Here is a 16669-nt window from a genome sequence, read left to right as displayed (position 1 = left end):
CGCATGGAACTTACGGTCAACAGCACTATGACTCATGCTTGAATGGAGGTTATTTCACACACATATTTTCTTCTGAAGGCGCTTCATAACCTTCCTGTGCTTAGGAAGAGCAGACAACATTTCAGCACGGTGTTTGGGGGCAATTGGCCATAGTGAAATCACCATTAAAAAGCACAAAAATGGGACGAGTCAAGATGGCGGAGAAGTAGCAGGCTGGGACGACATCGGGTAGCAGGAGATCAGCTAGATAGCTTATCTAACCATTGTGAACACCTACAAATCCAACGGGAAATCGAAGAGAAGAAGAGCAACAATCCCAGAAACAGAAAATCGATCACTTTCTGAAAGGTAGGACCTGCGGAGAAGTGAATCCAAAGCGACGGGAAGATAGACCCCGGGGGGAGGGGCCGGCACCCGGCAAGCGGCGGAGCAACGGAGCACAAAATCAGGACTTTTAAAAGTCGGCTCCACTGGGAGACATCGCTCCAGAGGCTAAACTGGGGGGAAACCCAGGCGGGGTCAGCATAACCCTAGGACCCGCGGGGTCACAGAAGGACTGGGGGTGTCTGAGTGCTGCAGAGCTCGCAGTTATTAGAGCGGGGAAGCCGGCTATAGCGACAAAGCCGAGGAGTGAGCTCTAAGCCCAGGGTTACCTTGTGCCGGTCGCAGGCTGGGTGGGCTCGGAGCGCGGCCGGAGGCCACGGAGACAAAAGCGACCCGGCGCTTTTCTCCAGCTCCAACAATTGACTGCTTTCCTCGAGGCGCGACCGCAAGCCAGGGAGGCGGGGCTATTGGGCGCTTTGCTCTGAGAGCGCACAGAGGAGCGGAACCCCAAGCTCTTGGCTCCTCCGAGCCGAGAGATTGGGAGGCCGCCATCTTCATTCCCGTCCTCCGGAACTCTACGGAAAGCGCTCAGGGAACAAAAGCTCCCGAAAGCGAACCCGAGCGGATTACTTAGCCCGGCCCCTGGCAAGGGCGGTGCAATTCCGCCTGCGGCAAGGACACTTGAAAATCACTACAACAGGCCCCTCCCCCAGAAGATCAACAAGAAACCGATCCAAAACCAACTTCAGTCACCAAGAACAGCGGAATTCCACAGCAGGAGAAAGCAAATCCTACCTGGACAAAATGACAAGGCGGAAAAACTCACCTCAAAAAAAAGAACAAGAGGCCGTACCGAAGGCTGGAGACCTAATCAATACAGACATAGGTAGCATGACAGATCTAGAGTTCAGAATGACAATTCTCAAGGTTCTAGCCGGGCTCGAAAAAGGCATAGAAGATATTAGAGAAACCCTCTCCGGAGAGATAAAAGCCCTTTCTGGAGAAATAAAAGAACTAAAATCTAACCAAGTTGAAATCAAAAAAGCTATTCATGAGGTGCAATCAAAAATGGAAGCTCTCACTGCCAGGATAAATGAGGCAGAAGAAAGAATTAGTGACATAGAAGACCAAATGACAGAGAATAAAGAAGCTGAGCAAAAGAGAGACAAACAACTACTGGAACACGAGGAGAGGATTCGAGAGATAAGTGACACCATAAGACGACACAACATTAGAATAATTGGGATTCCAGAAGAAGAAGAAAGAGAGAGGGGAGCAGAAGGTATATTGGAGACAATTATTGGAGAGAATTTCCCTAATATGGCAAAGGGAACAAACATCAAAATCCAGGAGATGCTAAGAACGCCCCTCAAAATCAATAAAAATAGGTCCACACCTCGTCACCTGATAGTAAAATTTACAAGTCTTAGCGACAAAGAGAAAATCCTGAAAGCAGCCCGGGAAAAGAAGTCTGTAACATACAAGGGTAAAAACATTAGATTGGCAGCGGACCTATCCACAGAGACCTGGCAGGCCAGAAAGAACTGGCATGATATATTCAGAGCACTAAACGAGAAAAACATGCAGCCAAGAATACTATATCCGGCTAGGCTATCATTGAAAATAGAAGGAGAGATAAAGAGCTTCCAGGACAAACAAAAGCTGAAAGAATTTGCAAACACCAAACCAGCTCTACAGGAAATATTGAAAGGGGTCCTCTAAGCAAAGAGAGACCCTAAAAGTAGTAGATCAGAAAGAAACAGAAACAATATACAGTAACAATCACCTTACAGGCAATACAATGGCACTAAATTCATATCTCTCAATAGTTACCCTGAATGTTAACGGGCTAAATGCCCCAATCAAAAGACACAGGGTATCAGAATGGATAAAAAAACAAAACCCATCAATATGCTGCCTACAAGAAACTCATTTTAGACCCGAAGACACCTCCAGATTTAAAGTGAGGGGGTGGAAAACAATGTACCATGCTAATGGACATCAGAAGAAAGCTGGGGTGGCGATCCTTATATCAGATCAATTAGATTTTAAGCCAAAGACTATAATAAGAGATGAGGAAGGACACTATATCATACTCAAAGGGTCTGTCCAACAAGAAGATCTAACAATCTTAAATATCTATGCCCCTAACATGGGAGCAGCCAACTATATAAACCAATTAGTAACAAAATCAAAGAAATACATCGACAGTAATACAATAATAGCAGGGGACTTTAACACTCCCCTCACTGAAATGGACAGATCATCTAAGCAAAAGATCAACAAGGAAATAAAGGCCTTAAATGACACACTGGACCAGATGGACATCACAGATCTATTCAGAACATTCCATCCCAAAGCAACAGAATATACATTCTTCTCTAGTGCACATGGAACATTCTCCAGAATAGACCACATCCTGGGTCATAAATCAGGTCTCAATCGGTACCAAAAGATCGAGATCATTCCCTGCATATTTTCAGACCACAATGCTCTGAAGCTCGAACTCAATCACAAGAGGAAATTTGGAAAGAACGCAAATACATGGAGACTAAACAGCATCCTTCTAAAAAATGAATGGGTCAACCAGGAAATTAAAGAAGAATTGAAAAAATTCATGGAAACAAATGATAATGAAAACACAACAGTTCAAAATCTGTGGGACACAACAAAGGCAGTCCTGAGAGGAAAATATATAGCAGTGCAAGCCTTTCTCAAGAAACAAGAAAGGTCTCAAATACACAACCTAACCCTACACCTAAAGGAGCTGGAGAGAGAACAACAAAGAAAGCCTAAACCCAGCAGGAGAAGAGAAATCATAAAGATCAGAGCAGAAATCAATGAAATAGAAACTAAAAAAACAATAGAACAAATCAACAAAACTAGGAGCTGGTTCTTTGAAAGAATTAATAAGATTGATAAGCCCCTGGCCAGACTTATCAAAAAGAAAAGAGAAAGGACGCAAATAAATAAAATCATGAATGAAAGAGGAGAGATCACAACCAACACCAAAGAAATACAAACAATTATAAGAACATACTACGAGCAACTCTATGGCAACAAATTTGACAACCTGGAAGAAATGGATACATTTCTAGAGATGTATAAACTACCACAACTGAACCAGGAAGAAATAGATAACCTGAACAGACCCATAACCAGTAAGGAGATTGAAACAGTCATCAAAAATCTCCAAACAAACAAAAGTCCAGGACCAGACGGCTTCCCAGGGGAATTCTACCAAACATTTAAAGAAGAATTAATTCCTATTCTCCTGAAACTGTTCCAAAAAATAGAAATGGAAGGAAAACTTCCAAACTCATTCTATGAGGCCAGCATCACCTTGATCCCAAAACCAGACAAGGATCCCACCAAAAAAGAGAATTACAGACCAATATCCTTGATGAACACAGATGCGAAAATTCTCACCAAAATACTGGCCAATAGGATCCAACAGTACGTTAAAAGGATTATTCACCACGACCAAGTGGGATTTATTCCAGGGCTGCAAGGTTGGTTCAACATCCGCAAATCCATCAATGTGATACAATACATTAATAAAAGAAAGAGTAAGAACCATATGATACTCTCAATAGATGCTGAAAAAGCGTTTGACAAAGTGCAGCATCCCTTCCTGATTAAAACTCTTCAAAGTGTAGGGATAGAAGGCACATACCTCAATATTATCAAAGCCATCTATGAAAAACCCACCGCAAATATCATTCTCAATGGAGAAAAACTGAAAGCTTTTCCGCTAAGGTCAGGAACACGGCAGGGATGTCCGTTATCACCACTGCTGTTCAATATAGTACTAGAAGTCCTAGCCTCAGCAATCAGACAACAAAAAGAAATTAAAGGCATCCAAATCGACAAAGAAGAAGTCAAACTATCACTCTTTGCAGATGATATGATACTATATGTGGAAAACCCAAAAGGCTCCACTCCAAAACTGCTAGAACTTATACAGGAATTCAGTAAAGTGTCAGGATATAAAGTCAATGCACAGAAATCAGTCGCATTTCTTTACACTAACAACAAGACAGAAGAAAGAGAAATTGAGGAGTCGGTCCCATTTACAATCGTACCCAAAACCATAAGATACCTAGGAATAAATCTAACCAAAGAGGCAAAGAATCTATACTCAGAAAACTATAAAGTACTCATGAAAGAAATTGAGGAAGACACAAAGAAATGGAAAAATATTCCATGCTCATGGATTGGAAGAACAAATATTGTGAAAATGTCTATTCTACCTAAAGCAATCTACACATTTAATGCAATCCCTATCAAAATCCCATCCATTTTTTTTAAAGAAATAGAACAAATAATCCTAAAATTTATATGGAACCAGAAAAGACCTCGAATAGCCAAAGGAATATTGAAAAAGAAAGCCAAAGTCGGTGGTATCACAATTCCAGACTTCAAGCTCTATTACAAAGCTGTCATCATCAAGACAGTATGGTACTGGCACAAAAACAGACATATAGATCAACGGAACAGAATAGAGAGCCCAGAAATAGACCCTCAACTCTATGGTCAACTAATCTTTGACAAAGCAGGAAAGAATATCCAATGGAAAAAAGACAGCCTCTTCAACAAATGGTGCTGGGAAAATTGGACAGCCACATGCAGAAAAATGAAATTGGACTATTTCCTTACACCACACACGAAAATAGACTCAAAGTGGATGAAGGACCTCAATGTGCGAAAGGAATCTATCAAAATCCTTGAGGACAATGCAGGCAGCAACCTCTTTGACCTCCACCGCAGCAACTTCTTCCTAGGAACATCGCCAAAGGCAACAGAAGCAAGGGCAAAAATGAACTATTGGGATTTCATCAAGATCAAAAGCTTTTGCACAGCAAAAGAAACAGTGAACAAAACCAAAAGACAACTGACAGAATGGGAGAAGATATTTGCAAACGACATATCAGATAAAGGGCTCGTATCCAAAATCTATAAAGAGCTTATCAAACTCAATACCCAAAGAACAAATAATCCAGTCAAGAAATGGGCAGAGGACATGAAAAGACATTTCTGCAAAGAAGACATCCAGATGGCCAACAGACACATGAAAAAATGCTCCACATCACTTGGCATCAGGGAAATACAAATCAAAACCACAATGAGATACCACCTCACACCAGTCAGAATGGCTAAAATTAACAAGTCAAGAAATGACAGATGCTGGCGAGGATGCGGAGAGAGGGGAACCCTCCTACACTGTTGGTGGGAATGCAAGCTGGTGCAACCACTCTGGAAAACAGTGTGGAGGTTCCTCAAAAAACTGAAAATAGAGCTACCCTACGACCCAGCAATTGCACTCCTGGGTATATATCCTAAAGATACAAACGTGGTGCTCCGAAGGGGCACATGCACCCGAATGTTTATAGCAGCAATGTCCACAATAGCCAAACTGTGGAAAGCGCCTAGATGTCCATCAACAGATGAATGGATAAAGAAGATGTGGTATATATACACAATGGAATACTATGCAGCCATCAAAAGACATGAAATCTTGCCATTTGCGACGACGTGGATGGAACTAGAGGGTATCATGCTTAGCGAAATAAGTCAATCGGAGAAATATAACTATCATATGATCTCTTTGATATGAGGAAGTGGAGATGCAAGGTGGGGGGGTTTGGGGGGAGGTAGGAAAAGAAAAAATGAAAAGATGGGATTGGGAGGAAGACAAACCATAAAAGACTCAATCTCAAGAAACAGACTGAGGGTTGCGGGGGGGAAGGGGGACGGGAGAGGGTGGTGGGGAAATGGACATTGGGGAGGGTATGGGCTATGATGAGTGCTGTGAAATGTGTAAACCAGACGATTCACAGACCTGTACCCCTGGGGATAAAAATACATTATATGTTTATTAAAATAAAAAAATTAAAAAAAAAAAAAGCACAAAAATGTGAAAAGGATGTGTTTACGGTACGAGAGCTGAAACGAGAAGACAGAATGATTCTCAGTTCGACCTCAGGGGTGCATCAACAGTCAAATTTTTTGCCACTCTGTGCCTGTCTGCAGGTGACCACGGAAACATCACAAGTATTGATTTTAGGGTTATACATAAATTTTCATGAGTAAGCGCATTCATAAATACAGAATCTGTGAATAATGAGGATCCACTGTATTAATTTTTGGAGCATGTACAATTCTTATGCCAGAGTCTTCTCTTCCAGGAATTTGGTATGCTTCTCCTTTCATTCAGGTCTTATTTGCTGTATTTTGAAATATTATGGCTTTTTAAAATGTGGTTTTTGTATCCTTTTTGCTAAGCCTTTTTTCTCTAACTTTCTCTTTAAAATAATTTTTACAGGTACTGTAAAGGGGATTTTAATAAAATTTCTAGCTGACTACTACTATGATAATGAAGATCTACTAATCTGTGTGTATACATTTTATTTCCCACCACTCAAAGCCTATTTATTCTAGTTATTTTTACTAGAGCTACCTGAGCTTTCTTGGGAACTTAAAATCATATTAGCTGCAAATGAAAGTAATTTTGTCTGTTTCACTGTTTTAATTTTCTTTTTTATTATATTTGCAAGAACTTCCAAAACTATTTAATAACAGTGTTGATATTTGGCACCTAACTTTCAGTTATGTTTTTTGGAAGTGAAAGTGTTCTCAGTGTAAACTATTATATGTAAAGTAAGTGAAACCGCATGAAAAGGAGGCTTATTACCTTGCAGAATATTTGCCAAATCAATGAATGAATTTAGTATCATCACTTGCCAAAATCACAAATCTCTTAGAAGATGGTCAGTACTAAGGTGTCAACTTAATAGATATTAAGGATGTGTTTTGCCTCTTACCACATTGTTAAATAATAATGTCCCACATTCCTTTCTCCCAGATAAGACACTAATCAGAATTTCTGAACTCATTAATATCTCGGTGAAGCTGAAAATTATTACATAAGAATTTTACTTTGGGGAACACTGTTGTACTCAGGTGGGCAGAGTAGAACACACTGACATTCTAAAAACCTTTAGCTTTGCATAGCAATTGAATTTCCTTTCCTCCTCGTATCTCTACTGATGCTACTCTGGGAGTAGGACAGGTTATCTCTACTATCAGGTGAAGACACTGAGTCACAAAAACATGAAGCCACTTCCCCAAGGCTATACACCTGACTGCGGACAAAGCTCAATCGAATTTCACTACCTTCTCCCAACACTTTGTAATCACTCTTGTGACACTTTCCCGTGCTCCATTCTAAAAGAGTTCATGACCTACTTTATTACCCCCATCAATCCCTTCATCACACATCCCTCATTGTATTATTCAGTCCATTGGCCATTCAATAAACATTTATTGAGCATTTGTCAAATTTAGACATTAGTTATAGATTCTGGAAATATATCTGAAAACAATAAAAATTTCTCCACCCCCGCCCCTGAGCTTACATTATACCAAACAAACAAAAAACAAAAGTAAAATATATAGGGGGTAAGGTACTGATGAAATGCTCTGCAGAAAAATAAAGCAAGCGAGAAGGATTGCGAGTGCCAGAGAGGGGCAGGGGCTGAAATGTTAAGTAGTCACGAATGGCCTTATGGATAGATGGCATTTGAACAAAGACCTCTATGGGTCTTTATTATTATTATTATTTTTTTTTGAGAGATAGAGCGCACATGCTCATGTGTGCAAGGGGGGGGGTGGTGGCAAAAAGAGAGGGAGAGAGAGAATCTTAAGCAATCCCCATGCCCAGTGTGGAGCCTAACTCAGGGCTCTGTCCCATGACCTTGAGATCATGACCTGAGCCAAAACCAAGTGTGGGAAGCTTAAACAACTGAGCCTCCCAGACGCTCCCCCTCTAGGTCTTTAGGAGTGAGGCTCAAGCCATGCAGGTTGGTGGGCTAGGGATACTTCCTTAAAATAAAGGTTTAAGTCGTTAGAGGGGCGAATCTGCCTTAGTCTTGTGGGGAGGGGGAAGGAATGAGGACCGGAACATAGACAATGTGGGGCTGGGGAGATGAAACTGGAGAGGTTTTGGGGGGGAATATGCAGAACTTTTCTAAGCCATTATGACTTCTAGTTTTTAGCTTTAAAACAATGGGAGAAGAATGGAGGGATTTGAGGCTGGGAGTTTGGGGGAGGTGAGCACATGAGGGATGCCATCATATTTTTACTTTCAAAACATCAGTCTGGCTTCAGTGGCCAAAAGAATTCAAATTAGGAGTCTGGATCTTTGTGTTCTAAGTATGAGAATGTAGGAATTTAGACAAGGTCTCAAGTATTCAATAAATCCAGATGACTAATCGACACATTGTATTGTTCCTTTGCCAGGGAAAGGTGAAACCTGCCTTGAAGAAGACAGATGAATTGGTGCCTGGTATCTTTGTTCTTATTTTTAAATTCCTTGTGCTATATTAAAGATACATATCAGATGATACTCAAATTCTCTAACTTTGAAGATATATTGATAACAACCTGCTAAGTAAATGTGATATAGGTATAATAAATGGAGTCTAATTGTAATGTCAACATATACTTTTTCCTTTAAAGAGCTATAAAAACATGTTTAGATTGGAAAATGACAAAAGGACCCTAAAAATAAGCTCTGGGATTGAAACAGAAATATGCTGATGGGTGTCTGAGAAAAGATTAGGAATTACAAAAAGAATTAGTAAATGAATACCATTCTGATTTAAATTGATCTGTTCTACTCTCACTAGATAAAATGGTAGTGAATTAATATTTCTGGGGGTTTTCTCCCAAAAGTTTGATGATCATAAGCCCACAGAAACATTTTCTTTTTGCTTTATTTTCTACAATTTTAAATTTTGAAGAAGTGGTTACTTCCAAAATTAACATCACAAAGACTTTTGTAAAAAAAAAAAAGATTTAATTTTAAGTAATCTCTGCACCCAATGTGGGGCTTGACCTCACAATCCACAAGATCAAGAATTGTATGCTCTACCTACAGAGCCAGCCAAGTGCCCTTATCACAAAGACTTTTTAAAGTCATCTTTAGGCTGGTAATCTTTCAGTAAGTAATGGGTGACCTCATATACCAGTGGTGTTGGGTATGTTTTGGCTTAACCCTCTGGAGCACAATTTGGTGTTCTGAATTTTGAGAGTTAACAAAGTTCACAAGTTTTGATCCAATGATAAATAAATTTATCTTAGCAAAATATTAAAACTATAGGAAGATGCAGAATTTCAGGGGGCAAATTCTAAAAATAACCAAAATGTTCAATGAAATAAGGGATTCCTTGTATATTATGATACTTCCTTATAAGGATGAGAGTGAGGCGATTAAAAATAATATTTTGGAAATGGATGACATGGGAAATACTGTCCATACAGAAAAGAAAAGAAGAATGTAATATTGTATCTACTGCATAATTCCTGTTTTGGTAATACTAACATGTGACTAGCATTCGTCTGTGAGTGATAGGATTCTGAGTGTCTTCCCTTCCCCCCCCCTTTTCTTTAAAAAAAGATTTTATTTATTTATTTGACAGACAGAAATCACAAGTAGGCAGAGAGGCAGGCACAGAGAGAGGGGGAGGCAGGCTCCCTTTCGAGCAGAGAGCCCAATGCGGGGCTCGATCCCATGACCCTGGGATCATGACCTGCACCAAAGGCAGAGGCTTTAACCCTCTGAGCCACCCAGGCGCCCCTCCTTTCCTTTTTTAATAAAAATTAAGTATTCATTCTAAGTTAGGCTTTCAAAAGCAAACCAATAGAAACTAAAGATATTAAAAAAAAAAAACAACCAACCAACCCAGGGATATAAGGCAGTCATTCAAATACTTTAATATTAAACGTTTTCTGTGTTTGATGTTTTAGTTGGAATAATTCTAAAAGATGGAATGGGCCATTTAGAAGTATTTTTTGCCTCTTGTTCGGTTTGAAAATTAAGGATCATTTCTGGAGGGGAAGCGTATCTTCAGCCCCCAGCCAGCCCAGCCTCCTGCCTTCTTTCTGACCAGCATTAGGAAACCAGGCCCCTGGGCTGCCGCTCTGCAGGACTGTCACTCACAGACACTCACCTGGCCTGTGCGTCATTAGCCAGCTTCCCTGGAGTCACCTGGTCCAGCAGCCACCTCCTTCTCGAAGTTTCTTTTCTCCTACTGCGTCCTCGGAGCAGGTTGCTTCTGAGGGTCCTGACCAGGCATTTGGTATTCTCCTTTGCTGACATCTGCCGGAACAGCCACCAGTAAAAAGGAGAGTCCTATCAGAGTACACAAAGTCTTTTTTCCTCATTTGGGCAAAATGGCCAAAACGAAAGTTTTTGGAATTACTTCACTCACTTTTATGTCCTCAGAAAAATCATCTTCCTCCCGTACTACCTGAATGTCTTGCTACCTTCTCTGCTTGTCCATAGTGTAAGTTTCCAAATTAAATACCACTCGCTTACAATTAACCCCTCTTCCTGAAATCGATCCAGGAATGTGGAATTCTAAAGCAAGAAGGGGTACGGAGCAGGGCTAAATCCAGGGCTGCCAACAGTTGGGGTGTGGATTCTCTTCAGAACTGGATGATCACTGGTGGATTTATCTCCAGAAAAATGCCACACATTTAATTCTGTATAAAATTTCAGTGGATTCACAGACCATCTGAGGTCCACCCGTCAACCCCACGTTAAGAACCTTTGCCAAAAGGAACAAAGGAATGAGGTGTCTTATCAAAAGACTTTCAGCCCTTGAAATCTGAAGTGTAATAACAAAATGACCACACGGTGTCAGTCTAACATCGATAAGCCCTTTTCCTCCCCTGCGTTTTAGGAAAAGGGTGCTGCTGGGCCAATGGACCTGAGCTTCTGGGTTATCCAAGTTCAGTAAAACAACGCCCACTGGGAACTCTTTAATACGCTCCAAGCACTTGACTTTAGTGGACCATTGATGTTAAAGAGAAGGAGGGAAATCTGTCCTTGGTAGGGATAGCTAACCAACATCCTTCACTACTGCCCTGTTTGAGGGTGATACCCCTGTACGGAGAAACTGAGTAATGGGAACTTAGTGAAGAGAAGAAAGTGTTCTTTCCGGGAAAATGAAAATGCTCTTTGCTTAAAATTGACCATCCTATCTCTCTTTTTTCTTCAAAAGGTCTGAATTCTCTTGCTGAGTATTTAGAATTTTCTTAAAAGAACATTTAAAAGGCAACTACGAAGTTTTAGTTTTCTATTCTTTCCATCAAAAGGCAAATAGTAATTTTTCCCTTTCATTTTTCCTAAAGAAAAAATACTGGAATTTTGGGAAGAGACATGTGAAAAGAGAAAAGTTTCCCCAAAAGATAGCAGTAATCGGATACCTCATTTTCTCATTTTTACCAAACCAAGCCTTTTCTTTGAACCCGGACTCACTTCCAATGTTTCTCCCCTTTTATTCCTCAGATATTTTCTGCCGTATATTGTGGGACCAGTCCCATGAGATTGAACTCTGTTTGGCCTTTTCATGTCCCCAAAGGTTCTATTAAAATCTATGATGTAAAGAAAGCATTTGGATATTGAGAGATATTTTCGGTGGAGTTTGTTACTTCCTTAGTCTTAAATATTATGGCGAACGAAAGGAGCAGAATCTGTGGTTTTCTCCAGGGAAAGTTCTTTAGTTGCTGCAGCTGGCCCTGACTGGGTTCATAAATCTTTGGTGTGCAGTGGGTTAGAGGTTACCTGGACGCAGACCTCCATCACAGGATGGACCTTCTGCGGAGATCCTCTGTGAAGCCCAGCAAAGAAGCACGTTTGGCAGAGGTCAAAGTTGAGACACTTCAGACAGCGGTATCTGCCAATAACAGTGGAAGTGAGGATAATGTCCCAACCAGCCCGTGAGCAGATCAGGTGTAGAATGAGCACCCCCAAAACATACAAGAGACATCTACGCTATCAAGGAAGTGCAAAACTTCTCCCAAACTTTGTAGGGATGTTAAATGACTCTAACATGTTTATTTACTCAAAGAATTGATGTTTTGGTGGTATTTTTTATAATATGGCATTATATTAACATAGTTTCACCCAACAAATTACAGTCTGGGAGTCTGATTCATGCCCCCGTGAATATACCAAGCACGTTGCCTACGCAGGGTACTGTGTGCCACAAACCTTGGGATAGACCCCTAAGTCTGGGGCCACCTTTTCTGTGGCTGCATAACGCATTCATGTATTTTGAATTTAGTTGCCCAGTTAAAAAATAAAATAAACCAGGAAATTTTTCAGTATATTCTGACCTTTGACTCCTTTTGAAAATTGTCAACATCTGGTAACACTGGACCTGCATTCCTGCATGGTACTGGGGAAGATAAAATTGTGGACAAAGAATCTGAAATAAAATTTGCGATTTTCTAGAAGTTTGTCTGTAGGAAAGAAACGGGGTGGGAGAGAGCTAGTTCTTCTAGCCAGTGTGTGGGGGAGAGAGCCAGGGAGAGACCTCTGCATCCAAGTTTCTTAACACAACAACACTGCAGTCCTTCCCATACAGACAGTTGCATCCTTAAGTCTCCAGTGGTAACAGGGGAGGAGAGTATCTTGAGACACGGTGGGAAGGAGGGGTGTCTCATAACACTCAGGGAAAATAGGGTGATACCACATCTCTGTGCTCTTCAAATTTCATGTCTTGCTGCAGAAAGAGGTAGGGAAGCTTCAGTACTAACTAGCAAAGTTAAGCAATATGTGATTATGCACCACATATGAGGCATTGGAAGGCAAATGCTGTAGGAGGAGAGAGGCAGAGACACCTGTGGGTGGGTGAGAAGTTTTCATGGAGGAAGTGCGCCTTTCGGCTGGAGACCAATGAGGATGAAATCACAAAGAGAAAGAAGAGTAAGGGAAGGGGGCTAGAGCCACGAAGGAGCGTTTGGAGCACCTCACATCTATCAGACCTGAATTTCAGACATTTGGATTATTCTAAAGAACAGAGGAATCAAAACTTAGAATGCCCCTGAGGCTGGATGGCAGAGCAAGAGAATGTAAGGTCTGTGAGATCAACCATCATCAGCTGCCCTTGTTCATTGCTGAACCCCAACACCTAGTTCCATAGTAAGGTATTAATAAATAGTGTCCAGTGGCTAGAATAGTAGGTAATGTTTTGGAACACTTACTAAAGGGGAGGCAGTATACATGTATTGACACACTGGTCATCACCATGAACGCTCTTTAAGGGAAGGTGTTCTTATGATTATCTTTTTTCCAGATGAAGAAACTGAATCAATCAGATTTTAAGCAACTGACACCAAGTTACACAACTTCTTGATCAGTGGTAGAAGTAGGCTTTGAGCCCAGGGATATCACCCGAATGGAGAAATAGCTATTTTAGCAACTAGCATAGACCACCAGCGCCAGAGGCTTGAGGCAGATGCATACATCACCATTACTAGTGACCCTGAAGTGGGAACTTCAGCTCAGATGTTCAGAGGATGCCTAGTTAACACTGCACATTTTTCAATGACCATTAGTTGAATGAAGTTAAGTGAATGACTTAGTTTATGCACAAGGAAAATGGGACTAGTAAACTCTGCCTTCTTGGCTTTGCAAAGTTTTACAAAGCTTTGAAAATTACTCAACATGCTTAATTGGGAAGACAATTGCTGTTTGCAAGAAATGTATAATACAATGTTTTTAATAAGGATTATTTATAAGTCCTGATTGCATTATCCAGCATTACCGCATGGCTGCCCTTGACTCGTCTAGGACAATACACTGAACCTAACCTTGCATTAATTCCTTTATGCTCAGAAACTACCCACAGGTATACAAGGAAAGGTGTAGTATGAATAATGAGATTGGTCTGTTGATGTCTTTACCAAGAAAAATCAAGTTGGTTTTTTTTTTCCCAATCTCATCTCAACTTACATGGTTATTATAGGGCATAAATGTGATGTGTCCTGCTAAAATATAACACTGGCTTAGTACCAATCTCTGGTCTTTGCACTTTTTCTTATTTTAGAAGGTTAAGCCTTTGCTTTCTTCCTGTTACCTCCAGGTCTGCAAACACTTCTGCTCTAAAATGACTTTATTAATCTCACTAAAACGTAAAGCCTTGAGGTTATTGCTGGAGTTTGGGAGAGCCAAAAACACAAGTTTAAGGTTAGGACTGTCATAAATTCAAACAATTTCTAATAGACGCAGAAGGTTACAGCTAAAAGAAGCCTAGCACTCCAATGGGCCCAGGCCTCCTTATTTTACTTATAAAGAAACTGAGGTCCAGAGAGGTTAATGGCCTTGGGCAGGTCATCCAGGTGTCTGCATGTATGAGAACTTTACATTGCCTTGGATGTCTAGGACGAAAGATGGTTTGCACAGAGGCATTTCTAAGAAGAAATGAATTTCATTCTCAATAGAAAGGGAGGTAACCGGAACTTAAAAAATGGCACTTCTTGCCCTCTGCCTTGGCATGACCTGTGTCATTCAAGTTCTTTGAGACTCCTTTATAAAATAGGAGCAATAGGGGCACCTGGGTGGCTCAGTGGGTTGAAGCCTCTGCCTTCAGCTTAGGTCATGATCCCAGGGTCCTCGGATCGAGCCCCGCATTGGGCTCTCTGCTCAGCGGGGAGCCTGCTTCCCTTCGTCTCTCTCTGGCTGCCTCTCTGCCTACTTGTGATCTCTGTCTGTCAAATAAATAAATAAAAATCTTTAAAAAATAGGAGCAATAATATCTGCTTTATGTTACAGATAATAATTTTGAAAAAATATTTCAGTGTAAAAGTTGTATTTTATATAATTGCAAAGTGAATGCTGTACCTGGTCCAGTGCAGGGCTTGCAGTAACTGCTCAATTAGTATTTGTTTGTTGGTTAAATGATCGCAATATGCATATAACATGATAAATCCTATTCATGTTCCTCCACGGTCCAATGTAAAGAGAGTTTATCTTTCATTGTGGTGTGGAGATTTCTTTGGTTTAGTTTGCTTGGTTTCCAAAGGTCCTTTCCATTTATGTTTTATTGCTTAAAGGATAGTTATTTGCAGAGAGGTTTTCATGAGTGAAATGTCACCATGTCCTCAGAAATCTCTGCAAACCCACTTTGTTTTCCCGGCAAAATTAGTATCTCCCAGCTTAGTAGCGGACCCAGCAGATGTATTTTATATCCATGGGGGGCATGTTTACCATCTGGGTTAGTTAAGATCTGAAAGTATAAGATGAGAAGAACAGAGTCCCCAAGTCCTCACTCCTGCCCCTTCTGGGCACCCCGTTCTTTGACTTGTTTTTAGCAACCCAGCTGTCCCAGCGAGTCAGTCCTACTACACCTTTAGCCCCTACCGGCATTCATTCACCAGGGCAATGGCATCCCTGTGCCTGGTCTTCACCTGCCCGTTTTCTTCTTTCCTCCCCAAGTCTATATGACTTTAATTTCACTTCCTTACTGTTTTATTTATGAGAGACCAACAACACCCTTTTCCTAAGGTAGGGTTTGCTGTCTTCAAAGATATGGAAAGACCTCCCCTAGCTTCCCAATCTGCCCTTTCCTCTAAGCAGAGTGAGGATCTGGTGTAAGCTGTGCCCCTCCCTGCAAACCTGATTTTTCCTTTGGTTCCTGAGACCCTGTTACCAATTGTCTACACTGGGAGGCAGCATGGCATCATGGTTGCAAAGCAGCGCCTGGGGATTCAGGCTGCCAGCAATTACTTGCTGACCAGGTGCAAGTTATTTAGCTTCTCTGCAAACTGGGGATAATAATACCACCTTTTATAGAGGTTTTAGCAAGTCCTTAAATGAAATGATCCATGTGAACCACTCAACTTAACACTTAATAAACTATTATTATTACTATAATTCTTATGCATGATTCCAAAGTATTTAGAAGTGTGTGGTTTTTTTTTTTTTTTGTAACAGAAGAAAAAATATTTTTCTCTTAGAGGAATAAAAATGTTTATTGAGCAGACCATGTGTCAATGGAAGAATTTAATATTCTATTAGCTGTAGAAGATAAAATATAATTTATTGTCAACCAATATCCCCCATGCAGAAAATTATTGACCCCAAAATATCAACTGAGTTCCAGATGTGTGAGGACCACAGAAGCATCTGGAGAGATGCAGCCCCACCCCAGACCCCTTTGGAGCATGACTGTCTGTGAAATATTGATGAGTGACTGTACCTCAGTCCTGTGATTGGAAAGTTCCTGCAGATTCTACACCGGGCAGGGTGAGTGACCATTTCTGTAGCAGATAACCGGTAGCAGGTTGGGAGCCACAGGAGGATGGGAGGCTCAGACTGTAACCAAGACAGGAATTTTTCTTCTTTGATTGTTGGGCTCAACACCTGAAAAAACAACGGCTCACTCAAATATGTTGCCAGGCATGACTTTGGTCTCTAGTGCAGAGGAAAATGTAGTTTTATCTTCTTTTCTGGCTGTTTCTGCCAAAGAAGTTTGTATCTTATATTAAGTTG

The 16669-nt window shown here is 40.9% G+C and overlaps 1 protein-coding gene across 1 annotated transcript in view; it reads right to left on the bottom strand.

The window, feature by feature from the left end:
• The window catches only part of DYTN (dystrotelin), a gene marked incomplete at both ends in the record, with an annotated part of 51117 nt that overhangs the window by 22755 nt on the left and 11693 nt on the right, over nt 1-16669 (bottom strand). The window contains 3 exons of the mRNA XM_080799452.1: nt 10338-10486; nt 11957-12068; nt 16377-16540. Coding sequence (XP_080655578.1) covers nt 10338-10486; nt 11957-12068; nt 16377-16540 — 425 coding nt within the window. The remainder of the gene's footprint in view (nt 1-10337; nt 10487-11956; nt 12069-16376; nt 16541-16669) is intronic.

Source organism: Martes martes (assembly GCF_963455335.1).
Source record: "Martes martes genome assembly, chromosome: 3".
Classification (NCBI taxonomy): Eukaryota; Metazoa; Chordata; class Mammalia; order Carnivora; family Mustelidae; genus Martes; species Martes martes.
Note: the sequence above shows the minus strand (reverse complement) of the source record. Positions and strands in the feature narration are given on the sequence as shown.